The sequence below is a fragment of the Vombatus ursinus genome, unplaced genomic scaffold (assembly GCF_900497805.2).
Source record: "Vombatus ursinus unplaced genomic scaffold, bare-nosed wombat genome assembly UNPS02007344.1, whole genome shotgun sequence".
Classification (NCBI taxonomy): Eukaryota; Metazoa; Chordata; class Mammalia; order Diprotodontia; family Vombatidae; genus Vombatus; species Vombatus ursinus.
Genome location: NW_020947122.1, coordinates 6,909,274 through 6,936,099, shown reverse-complemented (window position 1 = coordinate 6,936,099; position 26,826 = coordinate 6,909,274). Strand labels below are relative to the sequence as shown.

Here is a 26,826-nt window from a genome sequence, read left to right as displayed (position 1 = left end):
TTACATTCAACCCTCCCATTTGAGAGACTTGTTTCAAACACATCACACCTTCACCCATTATCACCTAATACCCTCAGCTCTGTACAAATTTGCAACCTTTTCCCTTACATTCCAGGAGTCAGCTCCTCAGGATAATTATAACCTAACTATGACCCAGACACCCACTACTGCAAGGTACCTTTGGGAAAATCCCCTCTCTTCCTCCGAAATACACAGATCCTACTCTCCAGATCACCTCATGGTTTTAATAGATGTCTCTTGGCTGGCCCTGGAGACCAGGGCAATGATTAGTGAGCAAGATTCCTATTCCCTCCCACCTTTTCATTTTCAGTGGGATAGCAAGTTGCAGAAGATATATAGGAATGGATTAGTTGCAGTCTGTATCACACAATCTTAATATCTTTTGCCTCAAACTCACCCCTCATCTTAGTTCCCCTATAGCTGTCAAGATATCCTTCCATTCACTCAGATTTACAATGTTGGAGTCATCCTTTACCCCACTCTTATTCACCCTACCATATCAAGTTGTCAAATATTAAATATTTTATTGTTTCTACCTCCACAGCATCTTGTATCTTTCTACTTGTCTTCATCTGCACAGCAGTACCTAGCAGTCACCATCATCACCCCTTCAATAACTTCCTAATTAGCCTCCCTGCCTCAAGTCTGTCACCTCTCTAATCAATCCTCCACGTAGCTACTTAAATGATAAAAACCATTCTGTCAGTCCCCTGTTCAGAAATCTCCACAATACAATAAATTCCTCTGTTTGGCATTAAAAACCCATCACAATATGACCATTTTCCTACCTTTCTACCCTTATTATGCACCACTCCCTATCCTGCACTGTGAAGTTCAGCCAAACTGGTCACCTTATTGCCATATGACATTTTATCTTCCCTCTCTACTATGCCTTTTCACTGGCTGTCCTCCATGCTTGGAAAACATTCCTCAATTCTACCTTCAAGATTCCTTTGTTTCCTTCAAGGCTCAACTCAAGTACCACCTTCTAGATGAAGTCTTTCCCGAACCCACTTCCCTAACTCCTAGTGACCTCCCTCCCCATAGTATCATGTATATATTCTACACATGCTCATTTGTGAGCTAATCTCCTCCCCCCAAGAACATAAGCTCCTTGAGTGCAGGCAGTTTCCCTTCTGTCTTTGCATCTCTAGCACCTAGTGAAATGTCTGGCACGATATAGGTACTTAATAAAAGCTATTGATTGATTAATTATTGAAAGGACTTTCCAATCACAGATTGGAAATCACAGATTTGGAATCACAGATTAATTGTGCAATTAAAAGATTCATCTGTTTGGTTTCAACATCTAGAAGCTTAGCTGAATCCTTAAGTCATGAAACAAAGCCATGAGAAGAAAAAATATGTTGAGAAAAGGTACAAAAAGAGAGGCAATAAATTTCAAAAAGGCTTCATGGATTCTAGATTCAAATATTGGGGGAGAAATGCAACTATTTCACCATGAAGTATTTGTTTTGCAAATGCTACCAAAACAAATAAACAAAAAACTCCAAAATCTTTCACCAGGAAAGAGTATATATGCCAACATTTTCTCCACACAAACATTTGTTGTTTGTCTCCTAGGACTGTACTTAAAAAAAGTACTGAACTTAAAGATGTGTTATACAGTTTTCTTTCACAAAAAAAGATGTTTCCTAAGTTTGCTGACCTTTTCTCTAATGACAAGTGGCTGTCAGTAGCATATGAGTTAACAGATTCTTGAAAAATAGAAACATTGCATATGTCCCTTCAAGATAAAGGTGACATTTAAAAAAAAATATTGATACCTTCTTTTTATATTTATTTTCTGTATATCCTTCCCCCGCTCAAAGATCTATCCCTTATGACAAAAACATTTTTAGAAGAAGGAAGAAGCAGGCCAGCAAAGCTAAGCAAAACCTCCAGTTACCTTCCTTTGAGAAGAGGGAAAGTCAGTACATTTTTATATCCTTTATTCAGAATCCAACTTGGTCATTATTACACAGCACTCTGTTTCCTTATGTTTTTGTTCTTTACATTTAAAATATTGTCATTGTGTATACTGTTTTCATAGTACTGCTTACACTTTGCTTCAATACATATAATTCTTCCCTTGCTTCCCTATATATTTGTTTCTTATGGTAAAGTGTCATAATCTCTATATCCATTCTCTAGTAGATAGGCATCTATTTGGTTTGCAGTTCTTTGCTTCTTTAAAAAAAAAGTGCTGCTGTAATTATTCTGTTATATATTAGATCTTTCTTTTTATCACCTCCTTAGAAAAATATACCTAACAGTATTAGAGAGTGGATCAGAAGGGAAAAGAGAAAGGATCAGAAAGTAAACAATTTTAATCACTGTCTTAACATAATTCCAAATTCTTCTCCAGCAGGATTGTACTCTTTCAAAACTCCATCATCAAGTATTAGTGTGACTCTTTCCAGAACCCCTCCAAACTTGGCTATTGAGATCTTTTGCTGTCTTTGTCAATTTACTATATGTGAGGTAAAACCTCAGTTGTTTTTATTTACATTCTTCTTAATAATAATTTGGAGTAATCTTTCATATGGTTGTTAATTTTTTTAAGTTTTATTGCTATGTTTTGTTTTTTATTTTACACATATTTACAGATTACTCCCTCTATGTGAAAGATCTCTTCTAACAAAGCAAAGCAATTATGCAAAACTAACAATGCATTAACCTCATCTGAAAGTACACTGCAGCATTCTACATCTGTAGCACCTACAGTATCCTCCACTTATGTTTTTTAAATAGTTTTTTCAAATTAACAAAAATGTATTTTCTCTTTCCCTCACCTTCCACCTCTTTGAAAAAGAAAAGAAAAACAAATTCCTCATAACAAATATTCATAGTCAAGCAAAACAAATTCTTTCATTGACTGTGTGTGTATATGTATGTGTATACATGGATATGTGTATAGGTATAATAATAATACTAACTAACATTTATTTAGTGCTTACTTGGGTCAGGCAGTGTGCTAAGAGCTTTAAAATTATTATCTCATTTGATCCTCACAACTCTGGAGAGGTAGGTGCTATTGTTTTCACCCCCATTTTACAGAGGAGGAAACTGAAGCAAACAGAGATTAAGTAACTCAACTAGTAAATGTCAGAGGTTGCATTTGAACTCTGGTCTTCCTGACTCCAGGCCCACTGCTCTAAGCACTATACCACACTGTATTTGTCTCATTCTCTACCCTAAATCCATCTATGTTCTTTGACCCAACAATTCCTTAAGATTAAGTTATTTAGTTTTCAATTGATTTTAATATTTTTAGCATTCCTTTAATATAGTTTTTATTGCATAGTGGTCAATAAAGGGTACATCTAATACTTCTACTTTTCTGCATTGTGTGAGGTTTTAAAGTCCTAAAACCCATCACTTTTTGTGAAGGTGCCTTGCACAGGTGAGAAATATGTAAGTAAACTCTTTTCTGTTTCCATTTAGTAATCACCAATGTCTCTATATATTTTACAGTTGGTTTTTTATTTCTATTTATTTGGGATTTTTTTGTTAAATGTAAAGAAGAGGACATAGTACTATCACAGTAGAGCAATTTACTTCTCAGTATCAGGCCAAAAACCAGAAAACTTCATAATGTCACATCATGAATTATTTGGTTGATTATAAATAGCTGTTGATGAATTTTTTAAGAATTATTTATTTTCAACACTACTTTTAAATTTTGAGTTCTGGATTTTCTCCCTTCCTCTCACCCCTCCCCCACCACTGAGAAGACAAACAATATGATATCAATTATACATGTGAAATCATGCACAACATATTTCCATATTAGCCATATTGCCCCAAAAACAGCAAAAAAATAAAGAGAAAATTGTACATCAGTTTGCACTCAGAGTTCATCAGTTCTGTCTCTGGAGGTGAGTGGCAATTTTTGTGGTGAGAGAGAACTTTTATAGTAGAGGGAAAATTAGGGGGGCAGTGAGCAATGCTTGAACCTCATTCTCATCAGAATTGGTTCAAAGAGGGAAGTATATGTGTATATACACACACATACACACACACACAGACATACAGAATTCTGTCTTACCCAATAGTAAAACAGTAGGGGAAGGTGATAAGAGATATGGGGAATGGGAGAAATAATAAAAAGGGCAGGGCAGATTAAGGGAGGCAGTGGTCAAAACAGATTTTTGAGGAGGGACAGGATAAAAAGAGAGAAGAATAAACGAAGAAAATAGGATGAAAGGTAATGTACAATTAGTCATCGTAACTGAATGTGAATGGGATGAACAACCCATAAAACATAAGCGTATGGCACAGGGGTGGGGAACCTGCAGCCTCGAGGCCACAAGTCTTCAAGTGTGGCTCTTTAATTGAATCCAAACTTTTCAGAAAAAAATCCCTCCACCCCTGGTATAGCAGAATGGATTAGAAACTAGAATCCAACAATATGTTGTGTACAAGAGACACACAAAACAAATTCAGCTGAAATAAAAAAGGCAGGGGCAGCAATCATGATCTCAAATCAAAATAGATAATCAGGAAAACTACATTGCCTTCTGGATTATCATTTTCTAAGTCCTACACTCCTTTAACATAGAAGCTGCTAAATCTTCTGTGATCCTGGCTGTGGCCCCATGTTTGAATTATTTCTTTTCGGCTACTCGCAGTATTTTCTCCTTGACCTGGGAGCTATGGAATTTGATTATAATATTACTGGGAGTTTTCATTTTGGGATTTCTTTCAGGAGGAGATAGGTAGATTCTTCCAATTATTTTATCTTCTGGTTCTAAGATATCAGGGTAGTTTTTCTTTATAATTTTTTGAAATATGATGTCTATGCTCTTTTTTTTAATCATGGCTGTCAGGTATTCCAACAATTCTTAAATTATCTCTCCTCAATCTATTTTCTAGGTCAGTTGTTTCCAATAACATATCTCTTCGGTTTTTTTTTTTCATTCTTTTGACTTTGTTTTATTGTTTTCTGACATGTCATAGAGTCATTAGCTTCCACTTGCCTAGTTCTAATTTTTAAGGATTTTCTTTAATGAACTCTTGTACCTCTTTCTCTGTTTGGATAATTCTGCTATTTTAGGAGTTCTTTTCTTCAGTGTTAGCATTTACACCTCAGAAAATCAAGCACTACAGATCAGGGCTTAATTTATTGTTGATTGTCTAGATTTAAGAAAGTAATAGGCAAAATGTTAATAGTACAAATTAAGCTGACAGTATGAGGGAGGCAGAGCCAAGATGGTGGAGTATCAAGAAGCATTACAGCAAGCTTCTCTCTCCCCTCCAGAAAAAATATAAAAAAAAAAAAAACTTTCAAAGTGATCTAGAAAATGCACCAGACTGAATCCTATGGGTGGATATTTTTTTAAGTCACAGTCATTTTTCCAACCCAGGGAGACAGTCTATAAGGTCTGCAGACACTGGGGTCAAGGTCTGGCTAGGAGACGAAGGCCATGTGGAGCATTTTCTAGCACTCAGGAAAAGGTTGTACCCTAGGGCAAGAGGAAGTCCCAGATTCATACCAGTGTACCAAGTGCAGGGTAGGAGAACAGGTGGCAACTGGAAACTTTGTCACTTACTACACATTTCTGGGTCACAGATCCAGGGCAGACTGAGGAGGGGAACAATGCTGAGGAACTTCCTAGGTGAGGAGTGGTTGTTGGCTTGATGCAGTATATCCAGAAAGGATAAAGTTCAGAAGTGTGTTTCAGATCTCAAGAGCAGAGGAGAGTCTCATTTCCTATTTCTAGCCCAGTATGCAGCCTGTAGAAGAATAAGCAGGGCTGAAATTCTAGACCAAAAGGGAGGCTGCAGTTCTATCACTCTGAACCAGCAGACCTCCCCAGCTGATCGATAGGGAGGGACCAAGTCCAGTGGTAGTCTACTGTTGATCAGATCCAAACCTGGAAGAAGAACTTTCAGCTCTCAACAATCAGACCACCTGAGGGGGCCCCACTTGGATCAGACCACTTTAGGGGCACTAAAAACTTACAGGTCTAAGAGCCTGGAATAAAATAATACCCAATGTCCCAAGAAAGGAGCAACAAAGCCAGCCCAGACCTTCCCTACAGAAGAACACAGAGATTGACCCTAAAATCAAGTCCAAAGTCAGAAAGTAATTTGAAGTCTGCGCAAAAAAAAAAAAAAACATAAAATAAATCCCACCATTGAAAGTGTTATGGTGGCAAGAATGCTTAAAACATAAATCGAGAAGAAGAGAATGAATCCAAAACATCTATAAGCAAACCCTCCAAGAAAAACAAGCTAGGCACAAATTCCTGGAAGAAATAAAGCAAAAGTTTAAAAAAATAATTTTTTTCTAAATGAAATGATAATGCTAGAAGAAAAATGGAAAAGAAATAAGAACTATGGAAGAAAGAATTAGAAAGGGAATTAACAGCTTAGCACAAGAGGTACAAAACTCCCTGCAAATTAATTGGACTAAATAGAAGCCAATGAGGCAATGAGAAATATTTTTTAAAAGTAAAAAGACTGAAAAAAAAAAAAAAAGAAAATGTGGTATCTCATAGGAAAAACAACTGATCTGGAAATCAAAGAGAAAAAAAATTAAGGATTATAGGACCAACTGAATGCCATGATCAAAAATAAAAAAAAAAAAAGCCTAGACATTCTATTTCAAAAAGTCTTTAAAAACTGCCCAGCTCTCTTAGAACCAGACGACAAAGTAGAAACAGAAAGAATACACTGATCACTCCTTGAAAAAAAAATCCAAAATTAAAATTCCCAGGAACATTATAGCCAAATTCCAGAGATCCCAGGTTAAAGAAAAAAATACTGAATGCAGTCAAAAAGAATTCAATTACTGAGGAGCTACACATAATTTAGGATCACACTTGATTTAGCAGCCACCACTATGAGAGATTAGAGATCCTGGAATACGATATAGGCAAAAGATGTAGACTTACAGCCAAGAATTATTTACCCAGCAAAACTGAGTACAGCCCTGTTGTTGTTCAGTCATTTCAGTCATGTCCAACTCTTCATGACCCCATTTGGTTTTTTTTTTGGCAAAGATACTGGAATGGTTTACCATTTTCTTCTTCAGCTCATTTTGTAGTTGAGGAAGCTGAGGCAAATAAGATTAAAATCACTTGCCCAGGTTCACACAGCTATTAAGTGTCTAAGGCCAGATTTGAAGGCGGGTCTTTCTGACTCCTGGCCCGGTGCACTATTCACTTTACCACCTAGCTAATCAATCCTATAGAGGGGAAAATGAATCTTTAATAAAATAGAGGATTTCCAAACATTTCTGGTGAAAAGACAGAAGTTGTTTAGAAACTTTGAAATTCAAATACAGAAAAGTAAACATGCATGAATGACAATAAAGCACAAGGATAAACTGTTTACTTTCAAATATAGAGAGATGATAGATACTTTTGTCCCCTCTGAACCCTGTCGTGATCAGGGGGCATTATTGTTGTTTGGTCCTTTTGGTTGTGTCAGACTCTTTCTGACTCCATTTGGGGTTTTCTTGACAAAGATATTGAAATGTTTGCCATTTCTTCAACTCATTTTACAGATGAGGAAACCGAGGCAAACAGGTTAAGTAACTTGCCCAGGGTCACACATTTAATAAGTGTCTGAGGCCAGATATGAGCTCAGGAAGATAAGTCTTTCTGACTCCAGGCCTGGCACACTGTCCACTGTGCCACCTACCTGCCCCTATCAGGGAGCATAGAGGGAATCTAATTGACAAGACCTAGAAGTGGTCCTGTTTTGTCACGATGATTTTAGGAGAAAAATGAAAAGAGGAAAAAGAATACACTAGGAGGGTAGGAAGGGAAAGAAAGGTTAAGAGAAATTATTTCACATAATTGAGGTATGCAAGTAGACATTTCTGTAAACTAGGAGGAGGGAGATATAGGAGGAGCAGCTGATACTTCAACCTTACCATCACCAGAACTGGTCAAGGAGGGAAGAACACACACACACATACACAGTTGGATACAGGGATACATGTCACTCAACAGGGAAATAGGGAAAGGGCAGAAGACAGTAGGGGGAGTTAAGGAGAAAGATTAAGGGAGGCATTAGTCCTCAGCAATACAACATCTAAGGATGTATAAATTTATAATTTTTCAAAGTAGCAAAGAGTGAGAATTTGAGGAAATGCTGATAAATTGTGGAAGGGCTGAACAAGTTATGTTATATAAATATGACAATACTATTATGTTTTGAGAAATGTTGAGAGAGATGGTTTCAGATAAACTTGGAAAGATTTTTATGAATTGATGCAGAGTGAATTGGACAGAACCAGAAGAACAATTTATACAATGACAATAATATAGTCGAGATGAACAACTTTGAAAGAATTAGAGACTGATCAGTGTAATGACCACCTGTGATTCCAAAGGACTAATGATACACTCTCCTCACAGAGAATTGAAAGATTCAGAATACAGAGTGAGATATAATATTCTTGGACAAGCCAATGTGAAAATTTTGTTTTGCTTGACTATACATGTTTGTAACAGGAGCCTTGTTTTTCATTCATTCTCAGTTGCAGTCAGGTGGGAAGAGGGAGAGAAAATGGGTTTTTGCTGAGTGAAAAAAAAGGAAATAAGATTTTTAAAAACCTTAAAAGTTTGTTGTATACCTTTTTTTCCCTCAGCTGTTCATTAAAATATTTATCAGCATACCCCTGCTATTCTTTCTTCTGGTTCTACTGCCTATTCAACTGTTCCTTTCCTATTTCTTTGCTGATTCATCATCCACGTAATATCTCTACTGTTGATGTTCCCCTAGGGTCTAAGATCCCTGACTCTTCCTTTATCTACTCATTCCTTGTTAGAGACCCTATCAACTTCCATGGATTTAATCATCTTGCCTATTCTGATGACTCCCAGATTCACATAGCTAACTATAGTCTCTCCCATAAAGCTTCAATTCTGTATCACCAGTTGCCTATGTGATATTTTAAAATGGATGCCTTGGATAATCTCAAACTTATTTTGTCTAAAGCAGAACTTACCTCATGCCCAACCTCCAAACCCCTCTTCCATACTTCCCTATTTCTGTCTAAGACACCTTGAATCTCCCAATCTCCCATGTTTATATACTTGGCATTTACCTTGACTCCTAAATCTAGTCAGTTACCAAATCCTACTTTTTCTATCTCAAAAACATGTTGCATCTGACTCCATCTCTATACCCACACAACTGCTACCTCAGTTCAGGCCTTTATGACCTCTCACCTAGATTACTGCAGTAGCCTCCTCCTAATTATTCTCTTTCCTCAAGTCTCTCTGTGGTTCAGTGCATCATGCCTACTACTGTCTAAGTGATTTTCCTTAAGAATAGGTCTCACCATGTTACCCTCCTACTCAGTCAACTCCAGTGGCTTTTTACTGCTTGTAGAATCAAATATAATCCCATCTGTTTTTATTTTAAAGCCCCTTCACAACCTTGATTTGACTCATCTTTCTTGATTCATTGTACATAGCTTCACCTCCTGCACTCTGTGATCCAGCCAAACTGGACTTCTCTCTGTTTTTTAAATACTCCATCTTGTGTTCTTCTGTCATATTTAGAATGTATTTCTTCCTCACCTTTACTTCATAGAATTCCTCTCCCCTCTAAGATGTGGCTCAAGGGCCATCTTTTACATGAAGCCTTTCCTACAATTTCTAGTACTCTCAAACTACCTTGTTTATTTATTCTGTATGTGTATTTACATATGCCTGTGTATATGTCCCTGTTGTTCTCCCCATTACAATATAAGTTCTTTGCAAGAAAGGATTGTTTCATTTATTGTATTTGTCCCTAGCACTGAGCACAATGCTCAGCTCAGTCATTGTTTAATAAATACTTGTTGAATAATTGATTCCCAATGAAGAGTTTCAGTAGTATTTGAACCCACTTATTAAAAAACATAAAATTCAACACTTTTGAATTTGTGTGCAAGAATAACTGATTCATGAAGAAGGAAATTTTTTAGCTAAATTTCAAGAAAAACCCTTGTACAGTTAGTAAAGACGGACTGAAAAAAATGAGTATCATGATTTAGAAAGCACAACCAACAATGTACTTCTTCCATTTGAAGCTGCATATCTTCATGAAATATCTTTTTTAGCCGTGATAGCCAGTAAAACTAAATATCAAAATAATCAGAATTTAGAACTACATACATGTATAGGAATAGGAACAAGGACTGGGCCTGCAATCCATTGATTTAGAGAAATCCCTGATTTTAAAAAAAAATCCCTCTACCAATGCAGGTTGACAGTTTCTCTGCAACTTATTATCTTACTTAGTTTCCTAGAGCAATAATTTATAAATAAATATGCGTATGTTGAGGATACATGATTTTGGTTTTTTTTTAATTGTTAAAAGTGTGTGAGCAAAAAAGTTTGAAGAACATAAATGTAATAGAATACAAGTGGGGGCATTCAGGAGACATGGTTTCAAATCCTAATGCAGACATTTTCTAACTAATTCTGTGAGCCTGGGTAAGTTATATGACCGCTTTGAGAATAAGTGTTTTTGAATATACATTCAGCATAACAAAAACACTACCTCACAAGGTTGATGTGTAAAGCAAATGAAATAATTATGTAAAACACTTTACAAATCTTAAAGTGCTAAAGTTATAGATGAAAATGAGCTATTATTTTCTCATCTTTTTCTTTATCGTGATTCTCTTCTATCACAGGAAATAACCTTTGGACCAAAAAAGGCAAAATAAAAACAGTACATAGGGAGCTGATACGCAGTGTAAATAAGGACATAGTAAGAGATCACTTAGTTACAATTGATGAATTCAGGTCACATGGCACAAAAGAACTGTATCCCTGAGTACTGAAAAAATTGGTGGATGAGCCACCGATAGTTATATTTGAAAGGTTGTATTGAATGGATTTGTCCATTCATTAGGACTGAAGACTGATATACAGTAGTGCTGTAGGACTGAGAAAGGGCAAATTTTCTGACTTTCCCCAAACAAACAGAGTCTATAAATTATAATCCAGTGAGCTACATCCCAGTTCCTTGCAAAATTCTAGAACATAGCATATGACTTCATCATTCAACTGAAATTATTCTCTCCAAAGAGAATGCCCCAAAGAGATCAAAGATATAGGAAAAGGAGCCATATGCACAAAAATATTTCTAGCTGCTCTTTTTGTAATGTCAAGGAACTGGAAACTGAGGAAGTGATCAGGAATGGCTGACCAAATGGTGGTGTATTAATGTAATAGAATACTATTGTGTCATAAAAAATGGTGAAGACAATTTCAGAGAAACCTGGAAAGACATGGTATGAACTGGTTCTGAGTGAAGTAAGCAGAACTAGAACAATTTATAGAATAAAGACATTGTAAAGACAGCTCTTAAAGAGTTAGGAATTCTGATCAATTCAGTGACCAATCATGATTCTAGAGGAATGTGATGAAACGTGCTACTCACTTCTTGACAGAGAGATTATGTACTCAGGATGCATATTGAAACATATATATTTTTGGACATAGCCAATGTGAAAATTTGTTTTGCTTGGTCATGTGTATTTGTACAAGAATTTTGTTTTTCTTCCCCCTTCCTTTCCAGTGAGCATGTAAGAGGGAGAAAAAGTAGATTTTTCTTATTTAAAAAATAAAATTTAATTTAAAAAGAAACAAACCCTAGAACGTTATCAATGATCTCTTAATTTTCAAATCTAATTGCGTTTCCTCAGTTTTCATTGTTCATGATCTGTAGCCTTTGATACTTTGAATCACCCTATCTTCCTGGATACTCATGAAAGTACTTTTTCGTGGCTGTCTTTCTATCTTTCTGTACCTTCTCATTCTTCTTTGCTGGATCCAGGTCACACCCACTATATGTGAGTGTGCCCCAAGGTTCTGTCGTAGGACTTCTCTTCCCCTATATTTTATCTTTTGGTGATTTTATCATCTCCCATGGGTTTAACTATTAACTCTATGCAGATGGTTCCCACATCTATATGTCAAGCACTAATCTCTCTCCAGAGCTTCAGTACCACCACATCACCACATCAACTGCCTTTTGGACATCTCAAATTGGATATTACAGCATCTCAGACTCAACATGTTCAAAACACAATTCATTCTTTCCACCTTCATACTCAACCCTCTCCTCTTCCAACTTTCCTGTTACTATTAAGGGCTCCACCCAGGCTTTCAACCTTGGTGTGATTCTCTACTTGAACTCACTTCATATATCCAATCTTTTATCAGAACTTTTTTCTACCTTCACTACATCACTTTCTCCAAACTCACACAGCCACTACCTTTGGATAGACCCTAATTAGCTCTTCTGATCGGTCTCTCTGCCCCACATCTCTCCCCATGCCTATCCATCCTTCACTAAAGGGCAGGTCTTACCATGGCATATGCCTACTCAGTGACTCCAGTGACTCTCTATTACCTCCAGGATCAAATAGAAAATGCTTCATTTGACATTTAAAGTCCTTTATCACCTGACCCCTTCCTACTTTTCCAGTCTTCTTATACTTTACTTCCTTCCATGTGCTCTTTGATCCAGCTCCAGTGACCTACTAGTTCCTCACACCTGAAACTCCATCTCCTGCCTGCATTTGCCCTGGCTATCCTCTTTTCCAGGAATGTCCTCCCTCTTCCTCCTCTACCTCCTAGCTTTCCTGATTTTCTTCGAGATTCATCTCAATACCCCCTGTGGGAGGCATTTCCCTCTCTCCTCTGCTAGCTCCTTCCCTCTGAGATTGCTTTCTATTTATACTGTATATGTACATGGTTATTTGCATAAAAGGTACCACGTTTTTGCTTTTCTTAGTATTCCCATTTCTTGGTACAGTGCCTGGCACATAGTAAGTACTTAGTAAGTTATTATTGACAACTTGCTTAGTGGATGTCTAGAAAAGGAAATGGTATGTACAAAAACCAGTGGAGCTTCACAAGAAATGGGGTCATTCCAAAATAACCTTATGTCCTTTTTTGACAGGGTTGCTTATCTGTTAGATCATGAAGATGCTGTGTAGATCTAGTTTACCTTGATTTTAGCAAAACATTTAATAAATTAGCTCATGCTATTCTTGTGGGAAAAGATGGAGAGATATGGCCATACAGTTTTGTGTGTATGTCACCATAGAGTTAAATGGAATTGGAACTGTTGGAATGACTGAATTCATAGTAATCATTAAAGGTTTGACATCAGTCTTACGGGACCTTGTAAGACAAGGTGCTGGTTTTTGCCCTGTGCTGTTTGCCATTTTTATTAGTGACTATAATAAAGGTATAAATGGCATGCTTATCAAATGTGCTGATTATGCAAAGCTAAATATTATAGTTAATGTACAAGATGACAAAATTAGAGTCCAAAAAGGTTTTGGCAAGCTAGAATTCAATAAGATGAAATCTAATAGATATAAATGTAAAGTTTTACCCTCGAATTCAAGAAATGAATTTCGTAAGTATAAGATGGGGGAGGCATGACTAGATCGCAGTTTATCTCATAAATATCTGGGGATTTCAGTGATTGAAAGCTCAGTCTGAATCAGTCCTGTGATGTGACTGGCAAAACAAAAACAAAAAAATAGCATGATCTTGGACTGCCTTAAGAAAGGCATAATTTCCAGGTGATAATCCTTATACCCTGCCTTATCAGACCTTTAGTTCTGAGTGCAATGTTTTAAGAATGACTTTGCTCTTGGTACTTTGTCTAGAGTAAGCATAGAGTAGTAATAGAGTTTCCCTCAGAGTTAGAAAGACCCCAGTTCAAGGCTAGCTCTTGACACATGCTGTACTTGTCACCCTGGGCAAATCATTTAACATTTCAATGCTTCAGACACTGAGGGAGAGTCTAGATTAGCTCCATGGATGAAATCACAGATCTGTATTTAAATAAAAGTATATCCATAAGCATATATAACCTATGCATAGTTTCCTTAATCTCTAATTGTCATGAAATGCTGTAACACAATAAAATAAAATTTGGCTAACTTTTTAAAATGCAGTGTGGCATCATGAATAGTGCTTGCTTTGGAAATGTGGATTCAAATATCACTCCTGACACTTAAATCATTGAGCAAGTCATTTTACTGCTCTGAGACCCAAGCAGTTTCCTAAAAACTCTCTCCTGTGGTGATTTGTATTAACAGGAGGATTTCCTTCACTTTTACCTGACATTGAAGAAATCACACCTCCTTCAAATATTTTCATAGCAATAAAAAGTTTCAAAAGACAAACTTTTTTTTAAAGTGAGATACAATTTAGCCTAAAGCTGAAATAAATACACTTTTAGCTATTTGGAAAATCCATTGAGAAATCCATTGCAAAATCCATAAGAGAAGTGCCAGATGTTTAAAAAAAAATCTTAGTAGTAACGTAAGCATTTTTTCTATTTGTATTTTGTATGGAAAATTCTTGGAGCCCAGGCATTTTCTTTTTTAATAAATATGTATCATATTCTTATGTTGCCTTTAACAATACATTGGGCAGCTAAAGTAATAGTTTTAGTAAAATTGTCAAAATTAGTCAGCCTTAGGACCTGTAATGGTTGTAGTTTATTATCAAAGTAAATTACAATATCAAAATATGTAAGTATACAATAAATATGCAAAACAGGTTATAATGTTGTCACTAGTCAGATAACTCTGTATTGTCTCATAATTTAGGTTCTAAAGGTTGGCAAAGTTTGTGCTGATCGTACTAGGATTTACCACCAGCTGAAACATTTCAAATACAAGTTGTACCAGGAATGTTGCTCTATTGCAAAGACTGAAGAAGTTGAAGATGAACAGGTCAAAGAAACTGTGGAACGAATTTTCAGTCAGTCAAAAGAGAGTGGCTGGATTCAGGAGGTAAATTGTATTCTTTGTTATTATAACAGTGATCCCTTTCAGTTCAGTAAGGAGTGTTTAACAGCTAACCAGCAATTGGAAATAACTAGAGAAAACAAAATTTAAAACAGTTCTCCCTATCTCACCCTTTCTTCTTTATTTTCTCTTCTCCCCATATAAGCCTTTTCCATGCACATTGTGTTTTTTTCTCTTGCATAATCACTCAAGACATGAGTGCCTTCACTCTATCAAATAATTTTAAGAGGCAGTGAGACTGTGGCAGACATATTACAAAGTCAGTAGAATAAAGCCTCTACCTTCTTGCTTTACACTCATGTTGTCTTTTATACTTAGTGAGTCCACCTTTCCCCCTTTTTGACAAAGTACAAGATTTAACCTGTGCCTGTCTGCATTCTATTCTTTAGACTAGTTCATGTGACTTGGGAATGAGGAGGCACCTGAGGCTAGGCCTGCTGCCACCCACATCCTCCTCTTGGGGACATAGAGCTAATTAGTGAGGACTAGAACTGAATTTGAAGAGGAATACAGAAGTTTCAGGCCACAGTACTGATTTTTTTTAACCCTCCTTCTCATTGGTAGTAAATTTGATAGCAGGGATATATCTGATGGTTTTAAAAAGTATACCTAGCCTTCTAAAGATCTCTTGGCAGCTTACAAACTCTGGTGTGGTCAGATAGCTGTTTGGATTGTTTATTTTACATTTTTAAAAAAGAGAATGTAATAACAGTCTTTTCAATCATATCTAGTAATACAAATGCTTAAGACATGACAAATAGATTTCCAAGTAAACATAAGTTTTCTAGCTAGGGCTTTATCCTAAATTTTTAATAAATTACTGACCTCTGTAATGCCTGAGGGTATTTAGAGGAAATTTAGTAGAAAGGAAATAAAGGGAAGTTAATTTTGACAACAAACTCTCCATAGTACTAAGCAAAGGGAAGAAGAAAAAGGGAACAAAAAAGTAGGAACTACTCAATTCATTTCTTCCTCTTTGTAGGGCTATCCCCACAGGGAATGACGTTGTTGGTTTTCCCCTTTGGTAATTATCCTTCCTCCATGCTCTCCTTTACAACCACTCTCATTTTGACCTCTTAGATTTTTTTCTTTCTTTCTTTTTTTACTTAAGCTTTTTACCTTTTGCTTTCTTCCTCTGAAAACAAGTTCTACTCTTTCCTACCTTTCTTACTCTTCATCATCCACCTCTATGTTTTATCATCTGTATTAGAGAAGAGAAGGGAGATCCATGCCCTACTCAGCAACTTCTGCCACCACCTTCCCAGGTAGCATCTAATCTTTATTTCCTTTTGTTATTGTTTATTGTTTTATCTACTTTACTTACCTAATTGAAGACTTACCTTTTGCATCTTTGCTTCAATAGAGGATTGTATCCCTTTTTTAGAAAGAAATTTTCTAAATAAAAACATACAGTAATTTTTAAAAAGTTAAAGAAGATCAAGAAATGGAAACATTTTCTAGAAACGGTATCTTTTGCCAATCACATACCTTGTAGGAAGTTTAAGAAAAGCTGTCCCAGAAGTTTGGGACAACAGAAGTGACTCAGTTCCTGCATCTAGAAAAGGAAAGGCTATTCATGGTGAAGGAAGACAACTGCATCATATTATATTAAGAAGAATATCATTTTACATTTGACACTAAAGGGATCTCAAGGTTATGTGTATCTAGGGCTAAATGCTCTAAAAGATCTTTATTTTATTCTCAACTATTACTCTTCCCACTTAAAAATGTTTTGTCTCTAGGACTTCTTAAATAACTTAATTTAAACCTAAATACTTTAAACCCCAGATAAATTCTAATGCACCCTCCATGCTGCAATTAAATTTAAAAGCTGTAAAGGATCCTGGCATTCTCAAGTTGAAAGGATACATCTATCCTTTTCTCTGGGTCATCTATGCACAGTGCTTCCCTTCCTGTACCCTCTCAGTGTAATTGCTGCAGTCCCCCACTATCCCTGCCATTCTCCGCTATCTGAATGCTCTTTAGCTTTAGCTTGTGCTTTCCAAACACATCCATCCCTATTACCTGACTCAAACTATATGATGATGTTATTCCCTCCTCCTACTTGTATTTTTTCTTCTCCTTGTTTTCCTTTACAGTCCCTTTCTCCTACTTTCCCCAACCCCAATTTATCTTCTTCCCAGAAAAGGCTCCAGCACTGTACTAAATTAATAGATATTATCCTATTTATGGATATCTCCTGATATGCTCCCAGAGACCTGTCAAATGGGCTATTCTCTCATTCCGCTTATTCCTCCCTTATTTTCATGTTCAAAAAAAAAACAGAATAACTGTTGTTACTCTGATGTTAATGAAAGAGCATGATTTTCAGTGATTGAAAAAGGAACAAACTACAGCAAAATATAATAAAAACATGGGAAAATCAAAATATATTATAAAATCATAAAAGTACATACTGCCTACTTTAAGTAGAGAAAGAAAAGATGTAACACATCAAAATTATAACATGTTTTTTTCCTTTAAGGTGCACATAAGTGCTGAAACTTCCTAGGTAGTTTAGTAGAATATTGTTACTCTCTGGGAGAGCATATAAGAAGCAGGAAATAAAGATAGTGTGTCAATTAGCATTCTTTGTAGTTGTGAGTAATTCATAAATAGATTGTGTACATACTACATTATGTAAACACGGGTTTGAGTTGATTGAATAGTTGCACTTCTGTTAGGATCTTGGTAATTGGGTAAAAATATGTTGCTTGAAAGAGAAAGCTGAAAAACTATGATTTTCACTTTTATATTTACATTTTGAGAGGCAGCATGACATACTGGAATGACAGTCAGTTTTGGGCACAGGAAGACTAGGGTTGAAGTCCTGCTTCTGACACATACTAACTGTAGTAGGTCACTTAATCCTCAGTGCCCCTGTTGTTATTGTTGCTGTTTAGTTGTGTCCGAGTCTTCATGACCCCATTTGGGCTTTTCTTGGCAAAGATACTGGAGTAGTTTGCCATTTTCCTTCTCCACCTCATTTTACAGATGAGGAAACTGAAGCAAACAGGGTTAAGTAGGTTGCCCAGAGTCATGCAGTTAGTAAGTGTCTGAGGCCAGGTTTGAACTCAGAAAGATGAGTCTTCCTGACTCCAAGCCTGGTACTGTTTATCTACCAAGACACCTAGCTTCCCCAGTATTCCGTGCAACTCTCTAAAACTCTAGGTTTCACATTAAGTTGCTGATCTTCATGAGAGTAGGGATTTTCAGCATTGAGTTCCTTACACAACTGAAATCACAGGTTCAACCTTAAAAAAAAAAAAACTTCCCTTTACTTTTCTTAAAACTGGAAATCCTTGATTCCATCAAGGCCCCCATTTATACTGTTGGCTCTTTTTGCCTTCACCACGAATTACAATTAATGCTACTCTTATTTATATGCCAAATGAGGTTCAATTCATCTTCGATCGGTTTTTGCCCTCTGTGAAATAACCATTATTTTTGTTGTATGTGCAGAAATATGATCAACTTGAAGAATATCTCAATTTTGCGGATTACTTTCATGATGAGAAGTTTGACTAAGTTGTAACACTTCCTTTGGAGAAGATTTTGTAAAATTGAGATGAACATGAAGAACAATGAGTACTTGTTTCTGCATACCATGCTGAATATATTTGCACATTTTTGAAGATTTTCATAGCAAAAGCTCTTGTTTTTAAATATATAGGTCCATTTTAATTTTTGTGAAATCAAATCAGTGATCTTATTTTAATATTTTATCTGTGGTACATAGAAAGCGTATGCTAAATAATTTTTTAAAAGCTAATCAGTGTATTTTTAAAATCATGCCAGTGACTGTGTAATAGATTACTATGTGTCAAGTATATATGAGTTGTTAATTTCATGCCAGTTTGATGGAGATATGTTGTATTTTAAAGTTGTATTTGGTCTTAAATATTTATGTGTATTTATTGCCTTCCCTCTCCCAAAACTTTTTGCCTGTCCATCTTGCAGTATTAAATGACCTTCACTAACATGTTATTCATGCTATGAACTAAATCAGTGGGCTGGAAGAAATCTCAGTAGACCTTCAGTTTATTCCCCTTCCCCCCCCACCCCCCGCATCTAACCACTGCAGGACTGTACCTCAACCCCCTAGACAGAATAGTGTCATATGTGTTCTTAAATATCCCCTCAAACGGGATTTCAGACCTCTTATTAGTCCATTCCAGTATCTCAAAATCCTCACACTCAGGAATACTTTAATGTAGTGTCCTTTCATGATATGGGATATTCTTTCTTTGTGCTTGCTCAGTGTTAAGCCTAGATATAAATGATTGAGGTATATATTTTATATTTTTTAAATTGTAAATGTTCCCATATCTAAGTTTATTTAATCTGTGGAGATGTAAAAATGTCAAAGGTGATTTTTAGCCAAAAAATACCCTTAGAAAGTATATTTTGTCTTGTGCCAAATCTAGAAAAATCCAGTTTAGACTGGTGAAATAAGTTGTACAGTTTCAGAGGAAACAAATGGGCCTTGTCAGTTGTTTGTCTTTTGTACTTGGGAGTCCCTCTGAAGTAAGACCAGCTTTTGTAGTGTGGACTTCAGTATAACATAAGTTCATCTTGGCCCTTTTCCAATGTGGCTTAGATACAGGAAGTATCAGATGGACACCATTATAATATGGTCTCAACAATATGTTCCATGGCATAGACGCCAAGGACAGAGTCAAATGAAGCTTTGGTGTCTAAAGCTGGATACTATTAAAGACTCCTTAATTATCATTTTTTCAATTCATTTCTTAAATATGGCTCCTCTCATAGTAACCTACTAAAAAAAAATCCCACAAGATAGAATGGATTTGTCAATGTATAACAGTATTGTGGAGCACATAGTCTTAAAAGTGTGGATGACTGAAATTTCACTTGCAAACCTCTTCATTCTTCTGGATGGCTCATGGAAATAATTCCTAGCTGCTTTCTAGGGAAGGAAACAAAGAGTTGGAATAAGAGGATTAAACTGTTCAGAGAGGAACTGTTTAAGCAAGGAGAGATTGGGAGAGAAGTGATAGTCAAGGTGAAAGGTAGATGGAGTATGAGAAGATAAAATGCGATAAATGAATTGAAACAAAGAAGAGCAGGAGAAACAAAGACATTGGCTTCCTCTACTGTACTTGACTCTTGACTCTGGAAACTACCCTTCCTGTAAAGTCCAGGGCAAAACAGAGAGGCCAGGAAAGTGCCCAGACTGGATAATTCTTGAAATACAACAAGAGTCTAGTGAGCCGAGGCATTTTATGTAGTGAATAACAGTGTGGCTGCAGCTGAGAAGTACTTATGAGTAGCTTCTCAGATATCTATAGTACTTTTAAAATCCTGAGATCATTATTCCCATTCCTACTCCAAAGTTCAGTATTTGTTTTACCTAATAAAAAAGGAAAAGTTTTTAGGAGCAGGATTTTTAAAAATATTTTTAAAGAAAAACCACTATGAACCATCAGAAAGGGACAGGCTGTTAGGTGGTACACTTGGTGCCAGTCAGGTGAGGAGAAAAATAGTTTGTACAAAAAGCAGTCTGTAGGCAAATTAAGAATTTTGATAACATAGAAATATCCACAGCATTATTAAATTTCAGCTACTATTAATAATAGTAGATACATCATTTCTGTAGTATTTGAAAGAACTTAAAGAGTTTGTGAACTTGTTAAACTAGTTCATGGGCCACCCAATAGGGGTGAGGGAAGAACTACCTATAAGAGTATTGATTTTCCGAAAATAGTTATTACAATTTCAAGTGCTTGAATATGTTTGTCTAAATCAAATAAATGGAGACTGGTGGTGGCAGTAGGGGAAAAAAAGGAAAGGAAGGACAAAGTGTTTTGTTGGATAGTTGTAGTCTAAGGATCTGCCTTCTCCTTTTGCCCAGTAGCATTGTTTGAGGAGAGAATAGTAGTGCTAAGTGACTATGTAAGCCACTCATTCTTTAGGCTTGCCACCCTGAACCACTCTCCACTCCGCCCCCTTCACCCCCAGTGAGGCTCAGTTATGAGGCCTTCTTAAGTCAGGACAGCTAGAAGGTTGAAGCTTAGTCCCTGAGGTGTCCCATAGGTGGTTTGCCCTAGGAACCATTAGTAACACTCTTCTACTTTATTAATTCTTTTTTCATGTTTCTCAGTTTCCTTTTAGGACTCATCCTCTTTCTGATAGCCTTGGCCCTCCCCTCTCTCTCTCTCTACAGTCTCTACTATGGCACTCATGTTTCTACTCATGGCTTAAGCTACCATTTCTACTTGAAATAATTCCCAAATCTGTGTCTCTAACCATGACTTTTTTTCTTAGGTTCTAGACCTTTATATACAGCTGCCTCCAAGATATCTTAATCTAGATGTCCCACTGGCACTTCATACTCAATATGTCTGGTGCTGAGCTTGTTATCTCCCACCACCCCTATCTCCCACTCTCACTCCCCCCACCCCCCCCCAAGCTAAATCTTGCTCCTTCCTCTGACTTCTCTGTTTTTTGCCATTGGCACATGCGTTCACTGAGTCTTTCTATGTTCAGATTCTTAGGGTTATTTGGACTTTTTTTTTCCAGACTTTTGTCTAGTTAGTCACTAAGTCTTGTGGATTCAACAGCCATATCATTCACAGCCATCTTCCCTTTATCCAATTGCCACTACCCCGTATAGACATTATTACCATTTCCCCTGATTCATTCTTATGAACTCCCTCCCTTTCTAACTATCCTTTAGCATAGTATGGTGGATAGAGTGTTAAACTTGGAGTCAGGAGGTTCTGGGTTTACATCCAGGCTCTGACCCTTACTAGTTGTGTGATCATAGGCAAATCACTTAACCTCTCTGAGCCTCAGTTTCCTCATCTATAAAATGAGGATAGTAATACCTGTAGTACCTACCTCACAGGGTTGTTGTGAGGATCAAATGAGATATTGTATGTAAAGTGCTTTGCAAGCTTTAAAGTGTTACATATATATATAATATATATATATATATACACACATATATAATTGTCAGCTATTATGCTTCTGCCAGAGTTATCTTCTTATCCATAGGTCTGGTCATATTGCTCAGCTCAAATATCTTCAGTAGCTCTCTGTTGCCTACTGAGTAAACTTCATATGCCTTTGCCTGGTATTCAAGGCCCTCTACAACCTGGTGCCCCTCTACATGGTGAGGTGGAAAGACCACAGGGTTTGGAGTCAGGGGACCTGAGTTCAAATCCTGGCTATGCTACTTACTACCTATATGACTTTGGTCATTTAATTTCTCTAGTCCTTAGTTTCTTCTTCAGTAACTTGAGGAGGTTGGACTAGATGATCTTTGAGGTCTCTCTAGCTCTAAATCCTATGATCCTACCTTTCCAGCCTTATCTTACATTAATCCCCTCCATATATTCTGCTCTGGCCAAACTGGACTTCTCTTTCTCCCCTAACACACCCTGTGCTCTCTTGCCTCTGTGCCTTCGCTTAAGCTGTTCCCTATGCCTGTAATGTTCTCCCTACCTTTTGAATTCCTTACCCATCCTTGAAAGCCCAACTCAAATGCCACCTTCTTCCTAGAAGCTTTCCCTGATCCCTGTTGTCAGTGATGACCTTCCCTTTTGTACCTCACATGGCACTTTGTTTTGCACTGCTCTAATGCACTTGTTATGTATTATTGTACATTATGGTTGTCTGTGTATGTGTCTTATTTCCCTACTAGACTGTAAGCCCTATGAGGGCAGGGACCATGTCTTATCTAAACTTTGTATCTCTCAGCTCCCAAACAGTGCTCTGCACACAGTTGGTGCTTAATAAATATTTGTTGAATTGAATTGAATGTGTACTTGAAATTAAATGTCTATGGGTACAATAGATAAATAAGTAGATAGATTTTTCATCCATACCCCTGGAACACAAAATAGAAATTTTATCATTGCATAATTTATGAATCTTTGACTTAAAAAAAAGTTTCTTAGCACAAGGATTAGTGCTTACAATTTTATAGAAAAATTAATTTAATTCCCTAAACTGCTTGCTTATATCCATAAAGCCAGACTATTCCAGGACTGGTAGTAGAGACATTTTATAAATCTGATTATGTTGTTTTTCATCATATTAACTTTTTAGGTGTAAATGAAGTAATCATTTTCCATACATCTTATCATACATTCATGGATTCACAAAATCTTTTTACAAGTTCTGCCCTTTTGACCTTAAGGGGATTGAACCTGGGAAGTATAAGGGACAGATAAAAAGAAGGTTGTCTTTATTTTAAACACTTTTAAATTATGCACCAATGAAAAGATTAGTAAAGATTTTTTTTTTCAGTTGGAGTTAATGTCTACCCAGTTCCAAACCAACACAGGAGTCTGTGGAGAAAAAAAACAAAAACCAAAACCTGAGAAATATGCTACTATATGGGGAACTGAAATATTTAAATAAAAATGAATGAATAAATAAATAAACCATAGTCTCAATGCATTCCCCTTTACCTTACCAATTCAATTAATTAATTTACAAGTTTGTAAACATTGCTAATGCAGAGTCAGTGTGGAATAGTTAGAGAGCTGGAGTAGGGTTAGCAAGACCCGGGTTCAACTCAAATACAGGTTTGTCAAATGACCCTGGGCAAGTCACATCCTCTCATTCTCCAGGGCTGGGATCAACTCTCTAAGCAGAAAAAGTGTTAGCCTACCTTGATACACCTACATCAAAGACCTAGTCTTAGAAAATGAAAAAAAAAAAAGAATCTGTCCTAAAGACACCATAGGTTTAAATGCATTTTAAGCTGTTGAGGAACCATCTGGTGTCCACACAAATATTTATGATTTCATTCATATACCAAAGAGATGCAAACACTTCACTGAAAGTCCCTGGAGAATTTAGGTGGTACACAGCAATTTCATGGACTACAAAGAACAGCAGTCTACTTCTTAGTTGAGTTGTTCAGTTATTTTTCAGTCTAATCTGACTCTCCGTGATCCCGTTGGGGTTTTCTTGGCAAAGATACTGGAGTGATTTGCCATTTCCTTCTCCAGCTCATTTTACAGATGAGGAAATTGAGGCAAACAGAGTTAGGTGAATTGCCCCAGGTTACACAGCTAGTAAGTGTCTGAGGCCAAATTTGAACTCAGAAAGATCTGAGTCTTTCTGATTCCAGACCCTGTGTTCTATCCACTTCAACACCTAGCTGCCCTACTTCTTAGTTATAAGGAATGGATAAACCCACTTAATGATCCCTCATAAAACATTTTACTAAATGTTGGTTTCCCTGTGTTGCTCCCCAGACTGATCTATAGGAACAGCACCTGCCTTCCACGAGCTTACAACCTACAGTGACTATTGCTGTTTTTAGTGTCAGTAATTTCGATGTCCTAGTCATCACCATGTGGCAGCTACTAAATGGTTCCCTTACAATATTTAAAAAAAATGAAAACGGAATCTTCAGAGGGAAGATGTAAGTTTGAAAGGGAGAACATATTCCCTGGCTGGGAATTTCTTCAATATTTAGAGCTGATGAGCTAGTAGGAGAGAGATTGGGGAATTTCCCTAGCTTTCCCCCACCAGAATTCTTTCAGTTGAGCATCCAAGAACAGCTCTTTCTGATTTACTTCTTCTGCCACTGGGAGGCCCTCTGTGCTCCTCTTTCCCTTCTGCCCATCTCCAATTAATTACTCACTGGTGCAGTGGCACCAGCCATCCACCAGGGAGTCTCCAAATAAGCTTGCTCTCCCTCCCCCCCCCCCCCCCCCGCCCCCCCCCCCCCCCCCCCCCCCATCTGCAGCTTTGCTGGCTCTCTCTCTTTCTCTCTCTCTGTCTCACTCTCTCTCTTTCTCTCCTATCCGAGCACAATGAAAGCCTGTGTATCTCCGTGACTCCGGGCAGTGAAGCGAGTGTCAGCAAAGCGACTAACAACAGAGGAGAAAGAGAAAGGAAAATACCAGCTACTTTTTTTTTTCCATATATAAATCGGAGCGATCCAAGAGATTCACATTGGTCACTGCGAGTCCAAACCCCGCAGATCAACTGGCCGGGGATGGAATGTACAAAAACAGAAAGGAAAGTGACTGGACGTTACTTGGTGCAATACGCTGGAAGTTTGTAAGTTGGACTATCATTTGTAAATTACTCTGGGAAGAGTTGTTCTCTGTTGATACTGTGTCTCAATAGAGCTCGGGTGGGGAAGAGCAGCATAAGCGGGAAAGCTATGCGCTAAGTGATCTGCCTGGCTAGCTACTTCAGGTTGCTTTCATTAAGCAAAGGGAACCTTACAAGAGATGAGGCTCTTACCAGTGACTGGATTCGCGGAAGAAAAGAGCATGGTCTGAAAGTCCAGTTATTGACATTGAGAACAACCGAGAAACTGTCTCCCTCTTTTTGGGGGGAGACGAAATAGAGGAGCTCTGTTGCAGCAGCGACAGTAACCAAACAAGGAGGAAGCATAGGGAGCACAGAGGGGAAGAGGGAGAGAAAAAAAGAAATTAAAACCAAAAAGACAGTAGTTCCTGTTGGCACATTGCGATTCTCGCCTTCTAAACTCTATTCAAAAGGCAGCACATTTTTTTTTTAAAACATGAGAAAAAGTGACTGTGGTGAGGTCATGAATCCAGGCAGTTTTGCATTGTGCTTCTTTGCTGAAATTTCCCCATAAAGAAATATAAGAAACAAGTAGGTAAGGGGGGTGTGGGGGAGTCCAGGTCTTGATTAACCTCTCTCTCCCTCAACTTCTTTCTGTCTTGCTTTCTCTTGACAACTCCTGAGTCCTTAAAGCTAAACCCTGTATCCTATAACATTTGCAAAGTACGCAGTGGCTCTTGTCAGCCTGGTTTAAAAAAAAAAAAATCTCTCAACTCTGCCCAACTTCTCCAGAGCTGTCAGATGCAATTAGAGTAAATTGATTAGGGTTTGTTGTCATCTTACTTAGCCTTTCCAATTGGCTTCCTCCCCACCCTTCTTCCATCAGGCTATTCCTCCACCCCTTAACTTCTTCACTCCTCCTCCAAGCCTCAGTTTCTCCATACTTACTCAATATACATGTGGCACTAAAAACAGAGTCTATATCATTATTGTTAATAATAATTATTATTATTATTATTATTGAAAACAGAACTTTCCAGAACTAGCCAGATTTAACCACCATAATATCTCAGAGGCAGCAATCATTGTGGCCAATAGGATGGGGGACACAGCTCCCCCTCAGGCCCCAGCAGGTGGGTTAGGGGGGGCTCCTGGGGCAGGGCTCCTTGGAGGAGGCTCAGTTGCCCCCAGAGTACACAGTGCTATCGTGGAACGTCTGCGTGCCCGCATCGCCATCTGCCGCCAGCATCACCTAAGCTGTGAGGGACGCTATGAGCGGGGTCGAGCAGAGAGCTCAGACCGAGAACGGGAGAGCACCTTGCAGCTCCTGAGTCTTGTGCAGCATGGTCAGGGTTCAAGGAAGGGTGGCAAACACGCTAAGGCTAATGCCAATGCCACGGCCACTGCAGCAGCTCCTACCACAGCCGCTCCTCCCCCTCCAACATCAGCAGCAGCAGCAGCAGCAGCAGCGCCAGCTCCACCACCTCCACCAGACTATCACCACCACCACCACCACCCCCAGCACCTGCTCAACAATGGCAGTAACTCTGGTGGGAGTGGGATCAATGGTGAGCAGCACCAGCAGCAGCCACCTCCCACTTCAGCTACTGGGGACCAGAGGAACTCAGCCCTGATTGCGGTAAGCAACACTTTCCTACTCATTCTCACAAGAATCTGGTGGTCTTTGGTAGCTTTGGGTTTGTGCTGGAAATGGATATCCATTGGGTGTCTGATGAGGAGTCTTCCCTTCAAAGGCAAGGACTAGATGGATTTGAAATATCACCTGTCATGTACATTGATGTTCACATTGTTTCCTCCACCTATAGATGACCTCCCCATCAGAATCTGTGCATCTTTTCTAGGCATCTTTGGAGTTCATGGAATGTAGAAGCAGGCTGAACTTGGCAAGGAAGGCCTGGTCAAACCTCTATCGCAACTCTTTTTCTGTGCTAGTTGGTGTTTTTCTTTGCATGTACCAT

General features: G+C 37.7%; 2 protein-coding genes across 3 annotated transcripts in view; both read left to right on the top strand.

The window, feature by feature from the left end:
- The window catches only part of CCDC82 (coiled-coil domain containing 82), a 51,447-nt gene extending 29,845 nt beyond the window's left edge, over nucleotides 1-21,602 (top strand). For both annotated transcript variants that reach the window (XM_027849400.1, XM_027849401.1), the window contains 2 exons: nucleotides 14,621-14,806; nucleotides 18,284-21,602. In XM_027849400.1, coding sequence (XP_027705201.1) covers nucleotides 14,621-14,806; nucleotides 18,284-18,349 — 252 coding nt within the window. In that variant the 3' untranslated portion in view covers nucleotides 18,350-21,602. The remainder of the gene's footprint in view (nucleotides 1-14,620; nucleotides 14,807-18,283) is intronic.
- Nucleotides 21,603-24,554: 2,952 nt separating this feature from the next.
- The window catches only part of MAML2 (mastermind like transcriptional coactivator 2), a 423,598-nt gene continuing 421,326 nt past the window's right edge, over nucleotides 24,555-26,826 (top strand). Inside the window, exon 1 of the mRNA XM_027849354.1 lies at nucleotides 24,555-26,486. Within this exon, the coding sequence (XP_027705155.1) occupies nucleotides 25,947-26,486 (540 nt within the window). The 5' untranslated portion in view covers nucleotides 24,555-25,946. The remainder of the gene's footprint in view (nucleotides 26,487-26,826) is intronic.